The sequence below is a fragment of the Malurus melanocephalus genome, unplaced genomic scaffold (assembly GCF_030028575.1).
Source record: "Malurus melanocephalus ecotype Western Australia unplaced genomic scaffold, MMel_1.1 scaffold_1071, whole genome shotgun sequence".
NCBI lineage: Eukaryota > Metazoa > Chordata > Aves > Passeriformes > Maluridae > Malurus > Malurus melanocephalus.
The window spans coordinates 54,898-78,448 of NW_026624303.1; the positions used below are offsets into that span (position 1 = coordinate 54,898).

General features: G+C 49.6%; 1 protein-coding gene across 1 annotated transcript in view; it reads right to left on the bottom strand.

Annotated features, from left to right (window-relative positions):
- LOC130586120 (astrotactin-2-like) overlaps nucleotides 1-2,062 on the bottom strand; it is a gene marked incomplete at its 3' end in the record, with an annotated part of 50,215 nt that extends 48,153 nt beyond the window's left edge. Inside the window, exon 1 of the mRNA XM_057386830.1 lies at nucleotides 1,877-2,062. Coding sequence (XP_057242813.1) covers nucleotides 1,877-2,062 — 186 coding nt within the window. The remainder of the gene's footprint in view (nucleotides 1-1,876) is intronic.
- Nucleotides 2,063-23,551: the final 21,489 nt, after the last annotated feature.

Here is a 23,551-nt window from a genome sequence, read left to right on the forward strand (position 1 = left end):
CCCAGACCCCATCCCAGAGCCACATCCATGCCCAGACCCCATCCCAGAGCCACATTCATGCCCAGACCCCATCCCAGAGCCACATTCATGCCCAGACCCCATCCCAGAGCCATATCCATGCCCAGACCCTGGCTCCTGCTGCAAGGAATGCCAGGATTTATAAAGACAGCAGAATTACAGCTCATTCTGTGTGCAAGGAACAATTCCTACTGTCTTCCCGCTGCTTTTGCAGAAGGGAGGAGAGGCTCAGGGCAGGAATTTACACTCACAACAAAGCCATGGATGCTCCCACGCCTTTGGCAAAGCACATCTTCCCTGGTTAAGCTGGGATTAGAGGGCAAACCTATTTCTGTGACATTTCTGTGAGTGCCCAGCAGAGCTGTCTGCTCCACCCACCCTCACCTCTGCTCCTGCACCCCGAGGGRCAGCAAAGGAAGGCTCTGGGAAGGAGCTGCTCAAAGGAACTTTCCAAGCATCAAACCATTACAATCATTTATTGTATTTTAGAAAGAGMAGCTTCAGCAAGGGCTGAGGACCAGGACTGAACCTCTCCCCACTACAGAAATCTGCATTTCAAGCAGGAATCACGGTGCAGAGCCAATGTCACCCCACAGACATGGGGCAGTTCTCCAGGGCTCAGCTTTGCCCAGCACAGCCAAACAATCCCATACTCAAACCTCCTGCCAGGGACTGAGCTTTTCACACCCATACATGTTGTGCTGTCTTCTTTCTTTGCTCTGTCTCTCACTTTGTATTTTCAGGCTCATTTTCCAAGCACACCAGTTCTACCCTTTCCCCCTGTCCAATGCTCCACCCCACAGACAATTTTAGCAGGACATAAAACCATTCCCTATCCAACTCAGAAAGCTGCAGCCTTTCCCTTCTGCATCTTATCTTGCCCAACAGCCTTCCTGCAAAGCCTCTCTTCATTCTCACATGGACTCAAGTGCCTGATCTAAAGCCCCACTGATGAGACACTCAAAAAACCAGATTTAAGTTGTAAAAGCCAAATAGCTCCTTGTTAAAAAAAAAATAAATAAATAAACAAAACAAACAAACAAAAAAAAGGCTTTGTGCAGCCATTGTCTCTGTTCTCATTCCAAAACTAAGGACAGAAGTTTTGGAGATGACACAGATTGCAAGAGATGAGCAGATTCAGCTTTTGCAGRGGTTGCTGTGGTGGGATCCCCTATCCCATAACAGACTTGCTTTGGGCAACCAACCTAACTTGTTTTATCCTTTATCTTATTCCAATGGCACTGCAGGGACGATGCACTGAGCCCCAATTTACAGATGGAGCTCCAAAGCACAGAGGAACCATGGACCAGATCCAAACACGTAGGCACCCACCTCACACGATGCTGAAACTTTAAAAGGCAGCACAGCACAGAGACAGCGCGTTAATAAAAGGTCACAAACACCCCAGATGGAGACATTCAAAGCCCTGGATCATCTTTTTGCTTTTAGGTCACACTTGTCCTTTGCAAKAAGTGCTGCAGCCCTAACTCACTTCAAAGATAAACTTCAGCTTCAGGATGAAACGGCCAAGCCCGAAATCTCGCCTTTGCACACGCCCAAACACAAAGGCCAAGCAGAAATACTCCCCTGGCACCTCACCACGTTCCAACAGACACAGGAGGAACCACAAGGATCCTTGGCACCCTCCCAACAGCTTTTCCCCACACTCTGTTGCTTCATTTCGTTTCATTTTCTCACAAGACCAAGCATTTAAAAAAAAAAAAAAAATTCCTTTTTCTGGCTCATTCAAACACATCTCTCCCTTTCTGAAGACCCAACCAAGAGGTGACACAAACATTTTCAAGCCAGGCTACTCATCCCCCTCCTCCCAGGGGATCCCTCTGCCCCTCCGACTCACCATGACTGAGATGTGCAGGATGTGCATCTGCTCCTCCACGATCTCCGAGGGCTCCTGCAGGCTGGGAGGGGTGGCCCTGGAGAGCTGCTCAGCRCTGCTCATGGACACGTGGAAGTACAGGGTGCCATTCTCCAGCCACTGCTGCTTCCAGTGCACCAGCGAAATGTCCGACACCGTCCCCGACATCTCTGCAGGGAACAATGCACAGCCCAGGGTCAGTTTGCTCCGTGGTGCTAAAGGTGCTGYTCTGAGTGATCCAGGAAATTAGATAACAGGGTAAAACTAAAAATTTTCAATTTCAGCCTCGCCCTGCTGCTTCCCTTGTGAACAACAAGGCTTGTTGTCTGCCTTAATAAAAAGTGAGGGGGTGCAGAGTGCCTTGGGATTTTGAGAGCAGGAATGCAACAACAGTAAATCACACATTACACCTTGAATCTCCTGTGMCTCTCCCAGGAACCAGGCTGGAGGGAGCTCCAGGGAGCTGCAGCCAAGCCCGAGGGAGTTGTGTGGCTCAGCACAGAGAGGACAATCAGTGCCAAGCCAGCCAGGATGCAGACACCAGCACACMCTGTGCTGGCACCTACAGCAGAAACCTTCTTCCAGCAGCACAGCTGTGTTTAACAGAGCACCTCTCAGCACAGACTGGGAGCTCCAGCACCAAGAGATGACCACCAGGCTTGAAAAGCATCTGTCAGTCACCTGCTGCTGGTTTGACATCCCACCCAACTCTGATTTACAGCACAGGCACCCTGGAATCCACAATTACAGCATCCCAGCACGCACATCCACACCAGCAGCCTTCTCTGCCTAAGGACCACACTGAACTGGGGGCTTGGAGAACCCAAAGGGCATCCCCAGAGCTGCAGAACCAGGGAAGGCAGCAGCTCCCAGCCTCAGCTGCAGCTCCTGAGCAGGCCAGGAGCACTGAGAGCTCCACAGCTGCCCAGCACGCTGCACACAGATTCTGCAGAGAACAGCTTTGGCAGCTGAATCAAAACAAAAAAAAAAAAAATAAATTAAAACATACTAGTACGAAATGAGCCAAAATATTTCTCCTTCCACCACATCTTTTTTTTGTGTTTGTTTTTCCATTTGCAATATAAGCAATGGGAAGCATTGTCACTGCTTAGTCACTGAGCCCACAGCTTCAGYAGTCACCTGCTTTGAGGGAGACCCAAATTCAATTCCCTCCTGTTTGGAGGTCCAACAGCCCCTGACCCCCTGCCTGCAGGTGTGACTGTCCCAGAACAGCCCAGAGCACAAGCTCAGGCACTCCTGGCACTGCAGTGGGAACAGGRATAAGGTTCTCCTGCTCCTTCTCSTCCTTCTCCACACCTTGGCTGCAGAGGGTCAGTGGCGAGGACAATGCTTGTTCCCCTGCAGCCAAGCAGCCAGGAAATGCTGCATTTGTACAAAATGGCATTTTGTATTTCATTATCCTGAGCCCAGCTGGGCAAAAGCACATCCAGTTCCAGCTCCCAGTGGAGAGGAAGGAAGGAACGAGCCCAGCTTGGTCTGAGGCAGTTCTGAGGAGCCACCCACACCTTGCAGGACAGGATGCTTTAAGGAGACACCTGGGTGGCAGCAGCCACTCTGGMTACAAGACCAGGCACTTCACAAACCCATGTCCCAGCCCAACAAAAAAACCTCTCAATCCTTCAGGAACTGGGTTTTTTCACCCCTGAAAGCAGTAAGTTCCTGGTTTCTCATCATGGATGAAAACAGAGCCAACCCACAGAGCTTCTCTGCTCATGGAGCAGCCCCCATCACAATCCTGCAGGGCTGAGGGCAGGGACAAGGTCACCCTATTACTGCCAGATCCCTGACTCAGCACTGGTGACACTCCTGAGCCACCCCAGTGTCACCTCAGTGTCACCAGAGGGGTTTGCTCATTGCCTCTGCCCTCCCAGCACAGCACCTTCCTCATCCCCAACCCCTGTGCCGACCTGAGCATTCAGCAAAGAAAAACCAAACCTCCCCTGAGCACASAGGGATCCATCAAGAGCCCACACTTGTGCTTGGGAGGGGATGCACGAGCTCCCTGTCACATCTCTGTCACTGCTGTGACATCCTGCTAAGGACCCTTCCCTCCTGTGACACAAAAAGCTGCTTGCTGGAGTAAATCAGCAGCAAAAAAAAGCTGTTTGCTGGAGTAAATCAGCAGCAAGAGGTGTTGCTTGCACTCTGGAACTTGTGAATCAGGGGCAGCCCTGCAGCTCCTTCAAGACCTGGAAACCTCATGGAATGAATCCTGTGTCTCTCCCCTCCAAACAAGGCTAAAGCAGAAGGCTTCTTACAGCAGCAAAAATGAGAACAAAATGAGAGGAATATCAAGGCTGCTTAATTGCAGTCGTCTTCCCAGCAATACTTCAAAGGTCTGTACCGAAAAGCATCTCCTTGTCTAATTAAAATCAAAACAAATGCTACTTTYAGGAGCAAAAGCACTCACTCAGCTTTGCAGCAGAAAGCCAAGATCATCCACAGAGGCAAACAGGCCATGGGAGAGCGGAGGAGCATCAAGGGGGAGCCTCTGCTATGCAAAGCCATAATCCTAATTCTGTCCAGAGGGACAGTCACCCACGGGAGGGGATGATTTGCAGCATTACTCACTCATCACACACATATCCTGCAGCAGACCTTTCCTAAAGAGCTCAGCAAGGAGGTTTTATCACCCAGCCCACAGCACAGACCCATGTGGGTGACACCAGGACCCCACTGCTGCAGTTCTAAGGGCTACATCACATTAGGGAAGCAGGAAAAAAAAACTACAGGGTCAACCCTTCCCCATTTTTTTCCCTTACACACACATTTTTTGCATGGGATGTTTAAAAGGATCACGGAGAACATTTCTCAGGAGTTCTGAAATATAGGCAATTTTTTGGATTTTAGCCTAGACTGAAGATAAGCCTGTTTCATTTTCAAAAGGTCTCTTCCAAAAGTAGAAACTTCAATTTAACATTCATTTCACAATTTTTGAGCTAACCCAGCAGCCAGGCAGTTTGTGACAAACAGGGGCTTGCCAAGCCTGGGTACCCATTCCCACACACTTCACAAACACTCGCGTGCGTGAGCTTTCATTTTCAGGGCACCTGGTCACTACCCCAGCCTTCAATCAGATTCACAACTCACCATAAAAATAWTTTTTWAAAGTTTTTTCAAGCCCTGKAGCTGCTGAATCCCTCAATACCCAAACACAGGRAAGTTTCTTGGCCTCCTGTACCTGACACAAATATTTCGCTGCCTGTGTTTCATGGACACACGTCTTGTCTGCTGTAGTTACAGCAGTGATAGCCCGTCCATCAGACAGAATGTAATAGTCTGCAGCAAGATTGCCTCTTATCAGAGCTTTCAAATGCTTTTTGGAACAAATTAAGGGCATTCCTGCACCAAAACCGAATGAGATACRCTTCGGGTTTTAAATGGACAGCGATGGAAAAGCACTTGTGGTCTATAGCTGTTTAAAATCTTAGTTTCTAGCAGATGGGGAGCTCTCAGATAGGGTTCAAGCAGTCCTTTGTGGGTAAAGCACCGAGTAAAACAGCCAAACAGATCATCAAACATCTGCCATGCCATCTTCCTACCTGCTCAGTGTGCTCAGCAAAGAGGAGACAGCGAGGAAACCAGGAGGGTCCTCATTTCCAGCCACACTTCTCCCTGTCCAAAGAGCCCAGGCAAGCACCATCTCCATCCCAGAGMTGAGCATCTGAGCACTCTGTTCCCCTCACACCAGCAGGTGAGGCTCCCCTTTCAGCCTCCTCAACCAGGCAGCCCCCACCAGCCTCTGATGACGGTCTGAAATTCAGAAAAGGGCACACTGCTCTTTCTCATCCTCTCTGAGCTGCCTTTGCAAGGTCTGACTGCTCCACCGAACACAAGCAGGAATAAAGGGAGAAATTTTGGGAAGATCCCCTGTTACCTCTGAATGGCCTCAACACCACCCAAACCTTCAGGTTGCCCTTGGTCTTTGAAATTTTCTGTTGGCCCTGGCATTCTAAATCAGTGTCTTTCTTAACCAAAATTTTTTTATTAAATTGCCATCAGATCAAAGAAAGAACTCATTAAGAAAACATTCTTTATTTTCACTTAATTTGTCTTCTATATTGATATTGCTTATTTTAGTAACTTTATGCAGCAGTAGTCAGGAAAAACAGAGGTACAAGGCTTGTACAGACCACCAATGTGGTACATAGCTCAGTCAGAACTTTCGTGCCTTTTCTGCTCCTCCTCAAGCTCTGGGCCTTGTAAAACTTCTGCGATCGTCAGCATTCTCCTTGGAAATCAAACAAGCAATCCAAACAAACCCTTCCCAGGGCTCAGCCCTGACCTGGGCTCCTGCCCAGCAGCAGGTCACCCATSCAGGACAAGGCAGGGGACAGCAGTGATCACAGCAAGGTCCCTTCCCAACCCACTCTCCAATTCCATTTTTCCCTTTGCTGTTGCTACAACCCTTACATATAAACATTTCACTGAAGTCTTCAACTCGTATTACAATCAAACTTAAAAGCAAAGGGGCCTAAATGCATTTGKTTGGGAACCAAGATGATTCCCATAAAAGCAGATTATGCTGACATGATGAATACAAAACGAAACAGCAGATATTAAAGTTGGAGGATTGTTACTCCGTGCCTTCGGGCTCCTGGCCACCCTCCCCACYTCTCCCTCCTTTCTCCCCTCCCCTTCATTCTCACTGAAGGCAGGGACACCCTTTTCACCTCTGCCTTCCCCAAGGCAGCCTGCCAGGCTTGAAATATTCCCCAGCTCTCCCCAGCCCCCCACCCCAACCTTATGCAATGCCTCAACATCCATCACTTACTGGGGAGGTTGCAGCCCTGCCTGATCTGTCATGGCGTTTTACAAAGCCTGTGTTGTGTTTAATTGGCTTGTTCTTGCTAATCTACCACGATTATTGTGTTTTTATTTCATTCTTGAAGGTCATTATTGAAATAAGCCGTTTTGCTCCGAGCACTTCATCCCCTCAAGGTTCTCCACCCCCGGATAACCAAACCCTCCCTGTGCTTYCTCCCCATTCCCCAGCGCTGCTCAGCCCTGCTGGGCACCTTTCCTGTGAGTACCAAATCCTTGGGGTGATGGGTGAGGAACCAGTGAGTAATTCCCAGTGCACAAATCCAGCTTTTCCAGCCCTTTTCCTCCCCACCTGCTCCATCCCAGCAGGACCCGCACACCGTGGCCAGGCATCCTCAGCTCACCCGCACAGCTCAGCGGCTTCATCTGGCACAGGAAAAGCTGCAGATCTGCTCAATGAGGACATTTCCTCTCACAGAGACACCATCCCAGCCTATGTCCCCTTCTTCCACACCCCTGACCCCTCATCCCCTTCCCCCTGCTGATATTCCAGGGGTTCTCCCCAGTTTAACGCTCCCCAGAGGCGCCAACCCCCAATCCAGTGTTAGTTTAGAGATTCTCCAGTGCTCGCTCCCGCTTATGCTAATAAAGCAAATTTATGCAGAAAGTCATAAACAGAGAGCTCTCCCCAGTGCCCTTGCCAGCGCAGGATTGCTCCCTGMGGGATAGATTATCGCACTCTGTGCAGACTAGCTCCAAAATGATTCTGCTAATGGGGCTTTCCCCATGCTCCCCAGGGGGCTGTTCTGCACTCAAACAGGCCCTAGGAGTTCCAAGARTTTGGGTCTTTTGGTGGCAATGTGGTGGAGTTTTTTTATCCAAATCATTAGCTCAGGTTTGGGTTTTTTTCACCTTCCACTCGGATCGTTTTTTTAACGTGTTCCTGCCCTCACACACCTCCTCCCCTGCTCTCCCCTCGCACTACTCCCTGGGGCAGCACACAAACGCAGCTGCAGATCATAAAAAGTAATAGAGGAGCTCAGAAATTTAAAAAAAAAAAAAAAAAAAAAAAAAAAAAAAAAAAGATGACAAGCTCCCTCTGATCATCTCCTTTCAAAGCCCCTGTCTGTGAGAACACAGTGCTGCACCTGCAGGGCATTTCAGGGGTGGCTCTGGTGCTGTGGGGACATGGGATTGTGGAATGGTTTGGGTTAAAAAATCTCCCTGAGCTCAGAGTTTTTAACCCAGCAGTGCCAAATCCAAGACATGGTGTCCATYCAGCCTGGYTTTGGGGTGGTCCAAGGGGGATCCTGCTGGCCCCATGTGCCCTTTCTGCATCTCATTGCCAGCAGCATCACACAAATGACCTTGGACGGGCAAAATGGGATTTTCGGGTGGGGTTGGCTGTTTTCAGACTCTGCTGGAAGAAGGACAAGCAGCCAGGTTCAGGCTGCTCCTGGGAGTGGTCACCTCAAAGACACAGAGAGGTGGCAGGAGCTGAGCTGCCACCAAAGGGCTCCTGACAATCAGAGCTACACGACTGGAGGTGAGGGCAGATCCCAAACAGGAACCCAAAATCCAGGAAAACATCCTGAGTTTGGGTGGAGATGCACACTGCATCATCCAGAGGTGTTCCAGGAGATGAGCTGGGCTGAGCAGGGAGGACAGAGTCAGCCCCTTCCTCGTTTCAGCCCCTGGAAACRCTTCCAGACARCMAGAGGGRTGGGCTGCTCCAACACAGCTCTGTYAGTCYTGGCTCTGGGTCCYCTGTGCCATCCCCACATCCCTTCAGCCTTYCCAAAACCAGGCTTTAGGGTCCGTGGACACATCAGGGAGCAGATTCTGATTTACCTGTGCTGCCCACAGATCTCAGTCTGACTCCACACACAGGCATGCCTGATAAACGGGGAGAAAAGAAGTCCACCTGAAAGGCACCAGCATCATTTTTTTGATGGCACACTTACCAACATCTCTTAAAAAAATCCATGCCTTTCATTTTGAAGTTTCTCTGCAGATTACGGGCACACAATGCTGGCCTGGTGCTGTGCTCAGGGTGGACTGAGTGAGACAGGTTTGCATGCAGGGAAGGGGAACAGGGAGGGCACAGAGGGCACAGGGAAGCTACAAGGAAGGCACAGGAAAGGCACTGAGCATCACCTGCAGCAGCAGCATATGTCCCTGAGCTCACAGGAAATGCTGGCACACAAAAGCAGGGCCAGATGGGCTGGGCTGATATCACAACCCTGATCCCACAGCAGGAGAGGGAAGGASCCCAGTCAGCCCCCACCTGCCTGCATCCCTCCTGCTTCCTTCTCCTGGGCACCAGCAAGGCTGGGCTGGGGATGCCTTTTCCCAGGACAGCCTCAAACAAAGACACCCTGAGAGCAGAGCAGCTCCAGCAGTCAGCTACCCCTAAAAACAAAAACAAAAGCTACCCCTAAAACCTCTTCCTTGTGAAGGTAACAGCAGCAACTGTGACTTTCCCTTTGTGAGTTTGTGCAGGAGCTGAGAGCTGGGAGCAGGGCAAGGGCAGCCCAGCGCAGCAGGGTGGGCATCAGGGACTGTCACCAAGGGACAGAGAGGGGATGTGCTTGTCCTCCCTGCAAGCTGTGACAGGAGCAGAAGAGTGACAGGACCTCTCCAGGTGATTTGAAGAGCGTGGCAAAGCCAGGCAGGCTCCAGCACAAAGCAGGGAGGTGAATTTGCTTTACAGCTGCTGAGGAACCAGCGCTGGCCTCGAGGGGTGAGCACGGCCCTGAGCTCCATCAGAACCAGCCAAGAGCTTTGTAAGTCCTCTGCATTTTTTAATTCTCTCTTTGGGAAACAGARCTCTTAAAAGGATAAGGCAGTTTGATAGCTCAGGGCTCTGCTCAGACTGGGAGTGAAGCATTTTTTCTGCAAAGGTTCCCCCACAGACCTGCCCTCCCAAAAGGGAGATGAAACGGGCAGAGGAGGAAAAGAAAACGGGGCAGGAGAGAGGAGGTCTGGTCACCTTCCACTGAGAGAAACACCAGGGCAGTTCCACCTCCTGAGAGATGGATGATGTCCTTTGCCAAGGAGAAGGAGCTGGCTGGGCATTTTCAGAAAAAAGAAAAAAAAAACCCCAAACCAGCTAGTGGATAACTTGGGATCTTCTGCCTGTGTGTCACCTGGAGCACCAGGTGGGCGCATCAAAAGACAAACAGCCTGAAAATTCCAGATATTCCCTTGCCCAAAAAGGCAAAAATATCAGTTTTCAGGAATGATCAGTTGCTGGTGGATCGTGGTGGGGGCTCCTACACTGACAGGGTCCCTTCCCCTCTGTCAATGCAGACATCCACAGTGGTTACAAAGCATGGAGAATCTTATTTCTCCATTTGTGAGTGCTCACTCCCTGGAAAGCCTCTGGAGCCTGCCAGCTATCCAAGGTACCACTCAAGTACCCAGGTTTTGTCTGGGCTACTCAACAAACCCCAATTTTAGCTCTGACTTACAGAAACAAATTATTGCAACCTCACAGAAAATTCACTTCTAAGATGGTTACAGCTTAACCCAGGAGCAACCTTGCACATTTATCTACTCAAACACCAGAGATTCCAAAAGCCAGGACACTGTGATAGCCTCCAGGTTCACCAGAGCTCTGCAGGAAAGGAGAGAAGCCCAACAAGGGTTATGGGAAAGCTGCTGCTGCTCCTCAGGATGCCATCCCAGGGTGCCAGAGCCCCCTGAGCAGGACAAAGCAGCTGGACAGCCCCAGCCCTGGAGCCAACCCTTGGAGGCTGCAGACCAAAGGGCTGCCAAAGGAAAAAAAAAGATTCACTGAGATCAGGTGAAAATCCTCACCTTTCTCTTACTGAGTCCCACTGCAGTGAACTGGACTCTGAGCAGCTGATCTGAGAGCACAGCCAGGTCGCTGGAGGGCTCTGAACGTGGCCTCGTAAGATGAGGAGACGTAAAAATCCAAAATAATAAAAGCAACCAAATTTATTAAGGCTTCTAGGAGCCTGGGGGCACAATGATTTTCCTCCATTTAAAAGTGGGTAAGGCATGAGAGAAGCTGAGCAATTTGTCAGAGATTGGAAGCAACAAAGTGGCAGAGACCAAAGCCTGAAGCAGACACCGCACACCAACACACGGCCACCCCGTTCCAGCCCTTMTCCTGCAGCTTCCCCATCTCCTTCCCCCCAGGAAAGGTTAATCCATGTCATTATCTGGTGTCCCCACCATTAGATCCAACAGCAGCACGGGCTTATTTGCTGTCCTAACGAGAGTGCCCAAAAAGGGACACTGCACCCAAACAGGAGAGACACTTCTCCCCTTGATCTGCACACACAGAGGTCATGGGAAAGTGGCAGAGGGGGATGAATCCTTGCAGCCTCATTAGAGGGAAAGAAACTGTTTCTGCAAATAATTGATTTCTAAATTTATCCCCTAATTAAATAGGTTCCCTGGACGAATCTGCATGCAAGATGCAAGGYGATGATTTAGTGCCTGGCTTCCTCCGGGAACGCATCAACACATGTTTGCAAATTGTGTGTGTCCCACACTCAAAGGAAGGGTGATCATCTCCCCACACCAGCCCCTCCTGACATCTGGAGCACCAGCACACCCCCTGAGCTCCCTCTGCGCCAGGTTCAGCAGAGCCACACGCAGGGATGGGGTGTTTGTCACCTGTGCCTGGGGACAGCTTGGGGTTGGGTTTTCTCCAGGTAATAACTGGCAGAACAAGAGGACACAGCCTCGAGCTGCACCAAGGGAGATGTAGGTTGGATATTAGAAAAAGGTTCTTTAGAGAAAGAGTGATAAAGCACTGGAATGGTCTGCCCAGGGAGGGGATGGAGTCACCATCCCTGGATGTGTTTAACAAAGATTGGATGTGGGGCTTGGTGCTGTGGTTTAGTTGAGGAGTTGGGGCATGGGTTGGACTGGAAGATCTTGTAGGTCTCATCCAACCCTAGGGATTCTATAATTCTGTGATTATGATTCTGTGACTCCGTGATTCTGTGATTCTATGATTCCATGACTCTGTGACCCTGTGATTCTGTGACTCTGTGATTCTGAGATTCTGTGATACTATGGTTTTATGATTCTGTGACTCTGTGACCCTGTGATTCTGGGATTCTATGATTCTGTGATTCAGTGACTGTGATTCTGTGACTCTCATTCTGAGATTCTGTGATTCTATGATTCTGTGATTCTGTGACTCTGTGACTCTGTTATTCTGTGACTGTGATTTTGTGATTCTAAGACTCTCTGATTCTGTGACTCTGATTCTATGATTCTATGACTCTGTGACTCTGTGATTCTGTGATTCTGTGATTCTGTGATTCTGAGATTCTGTGATACTATGGTTCTATGATTCTGTGATTCTCTGACTGTGATTCTATGACTTTATGATTCTGTGACTCCGTGATTCTGTGATTCTATGATTCTATGATTCTGTGACTCTGATTTTGTGATTCTGTCACTGCCCTCCCTGCTCCAGCCCACGATCCAGAGCAGGACACCCATCCCAGCTCACCCCCTGCCCCAGAGGGAGGCCRGCCAGAGGCGTTTTTGGCAGGCAGCAGCTGTCAAACTGTGGCAGGAGTGGAAATGCACTGCCCAAACTCGGCACGTAGCGCGGCAAGAATGAGAAACATTATCTCCAAAACACGCTCTTGCTTCCTACATCAATTCCACGGCTGTTCCTGTCTAGTCGCTTTGACTTTTTCCTACAGACACCATCAGCTAATAAAACCTCCAGAGACGGATCCTGGGATAAAACCGGGCTACAAGCTCTGCAAAAATTAAGCACATTTATCACTCTTGGGCGGAGAGCTCCTTGTGGAAAGCACAGAGCCCTGACGCTCTCAGACAAGCATCAAAGGGYTTGGGATGTGGAAACTCCGKGTTAGCTTGGGAAGACGGCGGTGGSAAAYGTCCCTGCTGTGAGAGAGCYCTGGAAATGAACTCCTGGTGCCTGGGATGGTGAGCACAGAGCCCACAGCCTGTCCACCCRGGGTGCTGGATCAAAGCTCTCCCAGAAAGAGAGGCATTCACCTGGATTTACACACTGTCCTCTCTCTGGCAGCAGCACCAGTGACACTTTTCATCCCTTCCTCTTTCCTCCCTGCCACATTTCCACCCCCCAGGATCATCTGTGCACCCTCCTTCAGCCCTTTGGTGTTGAGGCTTCAGGACCTACATCTGTTGGTTGTCCCCTCTGATGTCCCTGGGGCTCGTGCTCCTGCCAGGTGAGGCTGGCAAGGATGAGCCACAGGTTTAGATTCAGAATAAATATTAGGAATTGTTTCCTGTGAGGGTAGGGAGGCCCTGGCACAGGGTGCCCAGAGAAGCTGTGGCTGCCCCTGGATCCCTGGAATGTCCAAGGCCAGGTTGGACAGGGCTTGGAGCACCCTGGGACAGTGGAAGGTGTCCCTGCCTGTGGCAGGGGGTGAAAAACATGAATTTTAAGGTCCTTTCCAGCCCAAACCATTCTGTGATTCTGTGAGTGCAGCCCAGAGATGCTTTACAGCTCCCATCCCCATCACACAGAGCAGATGTGATTTTCTCTCCCCCACCTCACCGAATAAAAGTGTTCAAAATCAGAGCATCTCATAGAAATTTGGATTTCTTGACACTGCTGGATGAAAATAACCTTGTTAAGTGAGTTCTCCATCAAAAAATCACCACCACAGACGGAGCCTGGGCCCTAACCTACTTCTGCACTCAAAAATAAAAAGCCATTAGGTGGCTAAATACTTTAGGAACTGTGTCCCTTCATCTCCCTGCTGTGGTTTTCTGTCTGTAGSAGAGCATCCTCCTTTATAAATTGCCTCCAAGAGCCTCTGATCTCTTCTAAAAGAAAACACTGTTATTCACAGGATGGGGAAGAGATGGAAAGAGCTAATTAGTCAGAGGAGTTTGCAAGATACCCCATTTAAATGAAGCCTGATTTTCAGATGGTGGTGCTAAAATCTTGGTGTTACGTCACTGGCTTTTTCTTCCAGAGGTGCTTTTTTTGCTCACCTTGAGCATTTTTAAAGGCAAAAGAAATTCCTTTATGTACCACAGCAAATTCACAATCCAGCTCTCCAGCACTTCCCAACTTGAGCAAGTTAAAACCCCACTAAAAGCAAAGTCCTTGAGGCCCTGTTCCCCAAGGATGTGTGCACATAAAGCAAGGAAAATGTGTGRTTATTAGAGTTTAGCTTTATTGTTTCCAAAAAACACACTCAAGATTGTGTTTATGATTCTGGAGAAAATAAAATCCCTCTCTCCAATTGTTAAAACAGCAAAAGTGAGATACTCCAGTGACTTCTAAACAATCAAACAGCACAGCACCCTCTACTTGGATTCCAGAAAAGTCTCTGCAAGAGTGAAAATGAGCCTGGGTAGAGATAGGAGATAAAACCCACACCTCACCTTAGAGCCAAAGGAAGCAGAATTAGTTTATGCAGTCATTTCATGAGGATAAGTTACACAGATGAGGAGAAAACTSTTCCAAACTCATTGCAAAATTGCTTAAGAACCACTTTTGCAGGTTTTCAGAAACATCTTGGTTTCTGAATGATCAAATCCCCTTTGAAAGCCAGATTTGAGCAAGAGGATCACTCAGACACACTCAAAACCAAACAAAAAAGTGAAATCTTAGGTGGAGCTTCCTGCCTGGCCTTTGCAGAGGTCTCTGGCAAAGCTTCCCCACCCAGCAGGACATTCACACCTCCTCCTGCCCCACATCCCTGCCCTGCTGAAGGTCTGGAGAAGGATTTGTATCCATCACTGCCTCCATCAAACAGCATTGCCCAAAAAACCCAACAGCCTTCACCACTGCTGCCCCTCCAGCCTGGAGGATGCACAACCCAAAGGGGATTTAAATATGACCAAGACTCCGTGAGGTGGTGAGTGATGGAATGGAGCTGTCTCTACAGTTTAGGATGATGATGATGGAAGGGAAATGAGGGAGCAGGGCAGGGAGCCAAGGGCCACGTCCAAGGGGGATCCTTACCCAGCTCCTCAGTGTCTGTGCCCATCCATCAGAGCCTGACACCAGCCTGACACTGTGGGGAATTCATCTGGGAGGAACCAAGGGAAATGCATCATCCACAGCAAYAGCCTGGCAAGGGAGGGGAACTCCAAACCCTGCTCTTATCCCTGCATCCCACCTGAAAACCCAGCCCTGGAGCCTCCTGGCCATGAATGGTGGATAACCTGGACAGGCTGCCCTGGGAGAAGCAGCTYTTCCTTGGGCTGGGGGTAGGGAAGGAAAACAGCAGCAAGGACAGAGATCCTGACATGGTGGTGACAGAATCCAGCCCKCAGACAATTCCACAGACACTTTCTGGCAGCTCTGAAACAACCTGTTAGCATGAGCCTCTGGGGCTTGCAATAAAAACCAGGATTTTTTTCCCCCCCAGGTTGGATAGATGTCTGAAAATTTAAGGAGCAGCCTAAAGAAAGATTTCAATTCCACCCCTTCCCTTGTGTACATTTACTCACAAGCTCCTCGGGGTCAGTGCTGAAGCAGGGGAGCCACAGCTGCCTCCACCCCAGCATGGGAAGAGCAGGCAAAACCCACATCCTGATCCCAGAGCCACCTTACTGCTTAATGGCGGTGCTCCAAGAAATGCACAACAATACTGAATTGAGTTTTAAACAATTTTAAAGAAGCATCAAATTTGATAAAGACAGATCTTCAAGTTGAGGCAACACTGAGTATCCAAAGTAACTCCACAGTTTCTGTGCATCCTGCTCCAGAAACCAAAATTGATCAGAAAAATCTCCCAAAATTGATCAGAATGAAGGAGCTTCCACAGCTCCACTTTCCCTTCTTCCATAAATTCCTTCATGGGACCCCTCCTGGAAAAGGACACCACCAAAATGAGCATGCTGCCCCAAAGATATGTGAGTTTTATCAAGTAAATCCTACTTGGAAAAAGCTGAGAATCAACTTTTCCTGCAAGGGATTCACCACTATGGCCAACACTGCCCATCACATCACACACTATACCTGTGCTCAGGGTTAAGATCCTCATTTAAACACCAAAATTAAAACCATTGTGACTCCAGAGGTGCACACCAGARCCCTGCTGGATCCAATCCTGCCCTTCACCTCCACAAGATCCCCTGCCTGTGATGGCAATCGATTGATCCCTGCTTGGCTCACCAATCCTGCCCGCTCACTCTTTTTTTTTTTTTTTTTTTTTTTTTTTTTTCCATTCTGGATATTAAGGGAAGCAAATCTCTGGATCTATTTGAAATGAATTATACTGCAGTAAYTGCAGCTGCTATAGGGCAGTATTAGGTCAAACTGCCCTTTTTGTGCTGCGTCTCAAAGCCCRGAGATGATGAATGGGCTCATTTTCCGCAGAGCTGGATGCTCGCAGCTCCAGGTGAAGCCCACGCAAACCACAGATGCTCATTGCCCCGACACCACAGCTCCTGCCAAGCACTTCCTGTAATAAAACACCCAAACTCACACTGGACAAGCACAATTTTGGCTCACATTCCCTGCCACTTGTTGTCAYTGTCCCCACAGTGCCATCCCCACCWCTGTCCTCTCCAGGCTGCACTTGAGTGCTTAAGGAATCTGTGCCATTCTCCCCCCAGAAGGACCTTTCCAGCCCAAAACAGATTCTCCCCTCCCATTCTGACTCTGTGTTAATTATTAAGATAGGGTGGGATTGCAGAGACTAATTAGCACTGTAAAGGCACTCTCCTGAAGGCTGATAAGGGGAATAATTAGGATGGACAAGCATGGATTACAGCGCTCTAAATCTCTCTCTCTCTTGTCAAGATAATGCTGCTGCCCAAGCTCAAGGATGCCAGGCTGYTCCATTGGCAAACACAAGCAGTGGTGGACACCAAACAATGGGCTGGACCTCCACAGAGCCCACAGAGCACAGCCCCTTCATGCTGCAGCACAAAGGGAACCTTCAACAGCAGCTTCAGACTGSGAYTGATGCCTAAAACAGGCTCACCTGAAACAGAGGCCAGACAAACTCAAGAGAATGACAACAGACAACTTTAATMCAGGCCTAATAGGCCCACTGGTATATTAAGAACAGACAAAGCCTCCTCCTGAGTCTACACCCAAAATGGACACCAAGTCACAGGATCTTCACCTTTTATAAGTTCTCTCTCATTAACATATTGGGCCTCAACCCCCCAATGACAGCTTCAGGTGATGGTGTCGCCCACCCCAAACCTGCTCCCCCAATTCTCTGTTGTTTCCATGTTTTGGGGCTCTGAGGCAGCGAGGTGTCCTTGGATTCAGGCTCAGAGAGGGATTATTTTGTCTAAAGATGGGAGAACGGTAGTTTTTAGTGCTATAATAGAGAAGTATAATTCAGATGCATGAAATGTAGAAACTAAAAATCYTAAGGCATCAGACCAGCCTCCAACAGGCAACTGCAATGCCCTCAGCACTGGGAAGAAGACAGAGTCTGGCAAATCCCAGAAGGATCTGTTCCATGCCTATCTCCAGTCACCTTCCATCCCACACCCATCAGTTGGTTTGTCCCCATAGAAGATCCCTCATGGGTCAGGTWCAGCTGTGGCAGCTCAGGGGACCTGGACTGAAGTGTGGGCACCCCTGCCCAAAGCAAGGGCTGCAATGAGATGATATTTAAGGTCCCTTCCAACCCAAACMATTCTGATTCCATGACCTCTGTGAGGTCCATCCTACAGGACCTTCCACGAGCCATTCTGCTCCCGGCGTTTGTGCATGACGCAGCAAAAGCGAGGGTCGAGCTGGGGCAGAGCTGCCAGCACCACCAAAATGAATCTTCATCCAAACAGCAGAGCTGAGCACGAGCTAACTCAGCCCAGCTCGCAGCAACTCCTGCCCTCTCCCAGCTCCTGCCCTCTCCCAGCTCCTGCCCTGTCCCAGCTCCTGCCCTCTCCCAGCTCCTGCCCTCTCCCAGCTCCTGCCCTNTCCCAGCTCCTGCCCTGTCCCAGCTCCTGCCCTCTCCCAGCTCCCAGGGTCACATTCCCAGCACATCTCACATGCATTCCTCATGCATACACACAGATTATTTTCCCTCTAACAATTTCAGGCACCCTGCGCTAGAGCATTTATAACTAATACATATTCTAATGTTCCTGTTCACCTGAGACACTCRAAACTTCCCTGGCTCATTTGTCAGATTTTTTTATTTATTTTTTTTTTTAAATACCTTCTTCCCCTCAGGCTAGTCAAATGAGTCCAGTTAATTTTCATTTCCACGGACACRGAAAGTCATCTCAAGGTCATTTTTGGGTTATTTTACAGTTCSGAGTCTGGAGGGTTTTACAGGATTTGCAATTGAGGCTTCTGATTATCTGCTGCATATTTGAAACAAAAAGGAACCAGCTGAGAGAGACAGTGATGAAGCACCCCATTGACACCCAGGTAATTAAGGAGAAACAAACATGTTTGTTGGCTGCAACAAGGGGGAAAAACGATGCAAACCACTTTATTCTAGCAAAGGAAGAGAGGAGGGAGGAAAGAAAAAGCAGCAGCTAATGGGTTTCCATCAGAAGGGCAGGCTTTGCTCCAGCCAAAACCTTTCCAGCGTGTTTGCACTGCTGTGGGAAGGTTGTCGGGTGCCACCGGGAGGCTTTTGTCACTTCTGATCAGAAAGGCAGAGGTAAAAAACAAACCCAGTAAAGTGCGAAACACAACCTTTGTGATGCAGGCAGATCAACACAGCCCCATTCTGAAAGGAAAAAAAAAAAAAACAAAATATATCCATCTGTGTCCYAAGGACTTGAAAGCTCTGAAGCCTGGAGGTTTGCTGTGGGACAGCCCCATCTCCTCCTGACCGGCTTTAGCATCAACATCCAGGGAATTATTTCCATTGGTGACATCCCACCTCACAGCCAGGACCAGGTGATGCTGGAGCCAAAGGAAGGAAAAACTCTCCCTGTGAATTTCAGCACTGGGCTCCCAGAGCTGGCACATCAGCCCGCGCTCCAGAAGCGCTTATGAAATGTTTTTAATATCACCATGGCAGACGGAGAAATGCAATCATGACCGAGCCACACATCTCCCCGGCTCCTCAGGGAGCTCGGGTACAAGGCTGGCTTTGTTTCTTTCCACAGGAACAATCAAGATAGCAGGCTCGCAGCTCTCCCCACCGTGCTTTCCGCAGGCAGGACATGGTAATTGGTTTGTGTGCTGGAGGCATTTTGGGTTTCAGGGAACCAGGCAGGAATACTCAAGCTCTGGGAGAGGGAGTGTCCTGGAGGGATCTAGAGCTGGTGGTGGGTGCTGAGCAGGTACAAAGCTGGCCCCAAGTTCCGCAAAACTGGCTTTGTCCCATTAATTATTTCCTATCCAAAAATCACTGGCTGTTTTTCCCATGGACGAGCAACTTCTAGAGAGGAGCAGCTCTGAGATATGACTGATTTCAGTCTCCTCAAAAAAGGACAAATCCCATCATTGTGGGAGTGATTCTCCCTGCTCCCCCAGGCCCAGGAGATGATGTTCCCCTTCCCAGGCAGAGCTCAGCGGTCTGGGGTACCACCTGCACCCTCCCAGGATCACAATAGCCTGGGGGCACTGGGGAGAGGGCAAAGCCACGGCTCCTGGTGGCACCAGGGCTCAGGGGAGGATGAGGAACATCAGTGAGGGCAGTGCTGGACCCCAGATCACAGAATCACAGACTGCTCTGGGTTGAGAGGATCYTTAAATATCWTCCCATYCCMCMCCTGCCATGGCAGGGACACCTCCCACTGTCCCAGGCTGCTCCCAGCCCCAATGTCCAGCCTGGCCTTGGGCACTGCCAGGGATCCAGGGGCAGCCACAGCTTCTCTGGGCACCCTGTGCCAGGGCCTGCCCGCCCTCACAGGGAAGAATTTCATCCTTTAATGTCCCATCTGGCAGTGGGAAGCCATTCCCTGTGTCCTGTCCCTCCATCCCTTGTCCCCCGTCCCCCTCCAGCTCTCCTGGAGCCCCTGGAAGGGCTCTGAGCTCTCCCTGGAGCTTCTCCAGGTGAGCAGCCCCAGCTCCCCCAGCTCCAGAGGGGCTCCAATCCTTAGAGCATCCCCATGGACTCCTCTGGTCCTTCCTGTCCCTCCCCACACCCCTCCAGGCTGGAGGCAGCTCTGCAGCAGGATCCCACCAGAGCCCAGTGGGACAATCCCCTCCCTCAACAGGCCAGCCTGCTTAACCTCAGCTTTAGCTCTGCTCCAAGCTGGACTCAGATCACCTTGGAGAGGTTCAAACACGGTGCCAGCAGAGCCTTTCTCCCACAGCTGCTCCTTTCCCTGCTCTCMCAGAGAACCCTGGAAGCACAGGCAGCCTGCAGCAGTGACCTGACACCTCCAGCTGCTCGGGTCAGCTCCTTGCAAGATGCTAATGCTGTAAGAGTACAGCTGAAGTCAGGACTATTTTCCTGCTGACTGTGAAATCGGTGTTAAAAATAAAAAAAAAATGGAGACATGTATTGCCATGTACACTTGTCCAGCTACAGCAGAACCAAAGGTACAGTGCACAGCCTTGAGATTTAGTCATTGTTCTGGTTTTGAGTGCACTAAGCTAAAAAAGGAAACATCAAATGTTTTGCTGTGAACTCAGTGTTTCATTTGACAATTAGTTTTGAAACACTGAATGCCTGAAACTAAGCCAAAAAAACCCCAAAATTTTAGAAAAACATCACAAATCAGTGTTGGGCCAAACCTATTAAAATAAAAAATGTTTGAGTCAGAAAAATCCACGCTCTGCAGTGGGATCAGCCCAGCAGGAATGACCCGTGGGCACCAGAAAGGAAAGAGGGATGGAAACCCATCCAAGCTGGGCCAGTGGCAGGAATGGCACTGCCCTTGCCCTTCAAGAGCACAGCTCCCACCCTGCCATCMTCTGGTGTCAGCACGGATCTGGCACAGCATCTGCCTGCTGAGGATTTTCCAACTTCACACCTCCAAGGACTGCACTGTTAAACGCTGCTCCAAAACTTCCTTTCCCCTCTGGGTCAGGGGGATTAGGTGTGAACGGGCACAGAGGTGCAGTGATTAGAAATCCAAATTAAACACAATCCAAATTAAACACAATCCAGATTAAACACAATCCAAATTAAACATAATACAAATTAAACAAAATCCAAATTAAATGCAATCCAAAATAAATGCAATCCAAAATAAATGCAATCCAAATTAAACATAATACAAATTAAACACAATCCAAATTAACCATAATCCAAATTAAACACAATCCAGGTGAAACACAATCCAAATTAAGCATAATCCAAATTAAACATAATCCACATTAAGCATAATCCAAATTAAACACAATCCAAGCGAAACACAATCCAAATTATTAAACACAATCCAAATTAAAAATAATCCAAATTAAACACAATCCAAATTAAACACCTCCTGCCAGCCCCTTGGCTGGGCCAAACTCCCTGTTCTGAGCCACAATCAGCCCCTTCTCCACACACCAGTGCCCACAGGTAAAAGCTGCTGGTTCAGCCCCCAGCACAATCACCTCGCTGCTCCTGCTCCTTCTGAGCTGCCCTTTTGCTCACAGCCCCTGGGCACTCTCTGCCGCCCCTTTTTTAAGGTAAAACGACAAAATAACCCTGACTGAAAAGATGTGGCTTCTCCTTTGCAGCAATTCCTGGGGCTGCACATCCCTCCAGCACCCAGCTCGGAGCTGCAGGGAGGTTCCAGGGCTCCTGGTTTGTAGGAGCTGTGCTGCTGGAGGCAAGAGGGAGCAGCCAGGAGATAAGGACTCGCTCCTGCACATGGTGCAGGCAAGGATTAGATACTTACAAATATTTTATCCTAGCTAAAGTAATTGCACCACTTGTTCTTATGAGTCAGAGCTATTTATTTTCATGCTTCAGGGCATCAGTTGATCACACCAGCTGAGGTCAGGCAGAAATTCCCACTGCTCCTGTAAGCGTTTTGCATATTGCAGGGATGTGCATTGTGTGTATATATGTGCAGGATGTCACCAGCCCCTGCAGCCTGGCACTCCCCCATCCCTGCCACCCTCTTCAGTTCCCACCCAGTGCAGGGGACACACCAGCACCTGCAGGGAGACTACCGTGAGATTTTTTGGAATTTCCCTCCCTTTTCAGAGGAGGGAGGTGAGAGAAATCATTGTTTCCAAAATGGGATGGCTCCTGATGCTGCTTCCAGCTTCCCCGGGCTCCTTGCAGGCTGGAGGGCTCCACAAAAGCCCCCAAAATGGAATCATTCAGCCCCACACATTTGGTTCTCTCTCATTTTCACTTTCAGAAGTAAAGGAAAGATGGGGAGAGGCTTTTTGCAAGGGCATGTAGTGACAGGACAAGGGTGAATGGCTTCAAACAGACAGAGAGTAGAGTTAGATTTGATATCAGGAAGGAATTGTTCCCTGTGAGGGTGGGCAGGCCCTGGCACAGGGTGCCCAGAGAAGCTGTGGCTGCCCCTGGATCCCTGGCAGTGCCCAAGGCCAGGCTGGACATTGGGGCTGGGAGCAGCCTGGGACAGTGGGAAGTGTCCCTGCCCAGGGATGGGATGGGATGGGATGAGCTTTAAGTTCCCTTCCAACCCAACCCATTCTGTAATTCTGTAATTCTGTAATTCTGTAATTCTGTAATTCTGTAATTCTGTAATTCTGTAATTCTGTAATTCTATAGTTTTAGGAACAACAAACAGTCACTGCTCTCACCAGTTTGAAGCCTCTCCATGGAGAAGCACATCCCACACTCCTCCCCAGGCAGGAGTCTCTTGGTACCTCTGGATAGCACAGCCCCTCCATCTCCACTGCAGCTCCTGAGAGTGGAGGGGAACAGGGCAGAGAGAGCAGCAGGAAGAGCACCCAGATGAGAAGGGATGGTACCGGTCATGCAGGAGGCAATAATGAAAATCACTCCTTTTGACCCTGGAGCACGAGAGCCAAACTGGGGTCACTGAAGCTCCTTCTGGTGGCCAGCAATGCCACGGCCTCTGCTGGGAGCTGACACGGATAACTGCTCATTGCCGAGCACTCCTGGACACTCTAATTGTGTCACCGACCACAACCCTGCCCAAAAGAATGCTAATAAATAAAAACTAGGCAGCATGTGCTTGGAAGGGGCAGAGGAAGGGAAGGAAACAGCCACAAGCATTGGAGTAGGGAAAGAAACACCTCAGTGGGCTAACAAACACCTCCCTGGGCTAACCAAGCAGCTGCAGTAACCCAGCAGTCTTTTATAAAGGTCTGGGAAAGGAGCAGCCCTTGATCTCCGAGCACTGAGCATGAAATGAAGCAGCAGAGGCCAAYGCACACCAAATAAAAGGTTCCTTCTGCACAAACAACAGGCTGGCTGCTCCTGGAGCACACCACGAGCACGTGCTGAGGTGCTTCGGTGTACCTGAGTGCACAGAAACCAGCTCAGAGGATGTCCCTTACCCTGCATCCAGCCTGACACACTTCTGGCAGCTGCAGCAGGTCCTGTCCCCTAAATCCATCCCCAGCTGTTCCCAAACAGCACCGTGCTGCCAGCCCAGCCCTGTTCCCTGCTCACCAGAGCCAGGTATCTCCACGTTTCCTCGTCTGCGCCTCACTGATCCCCATTAGTAATYACACTGCAGCGACAGCAGCTCCCTAACTTTAATTATAAGACAATTTCTGTTCTAATCCCCGGTTTTGACTCACTGCCGCAGACCCCACCTCCTCTCCTCTCCCCCCAGCCTCTCATTCGGTCAYTTCACAAGTGAAATCATGCAGCCAAGGAGGAGTTTGAACAATTAGGGATAATGATCATCCTGACATGGCTTTCATGCAGATGTCTGACACCRCTTCAAGGGCAGGACCGCAAAGCCACTGGTGCTCTGAAGCTTTGTCATTCCTTGTGTCATCAGGAACAGCTCCAGGGTCCTTCCTGGGAGCTTGAATTCCTTTGCTTTTCAAACAGAAAAATGCATTCCTCGTTTCCAAAGCCTTGGGACATCCTT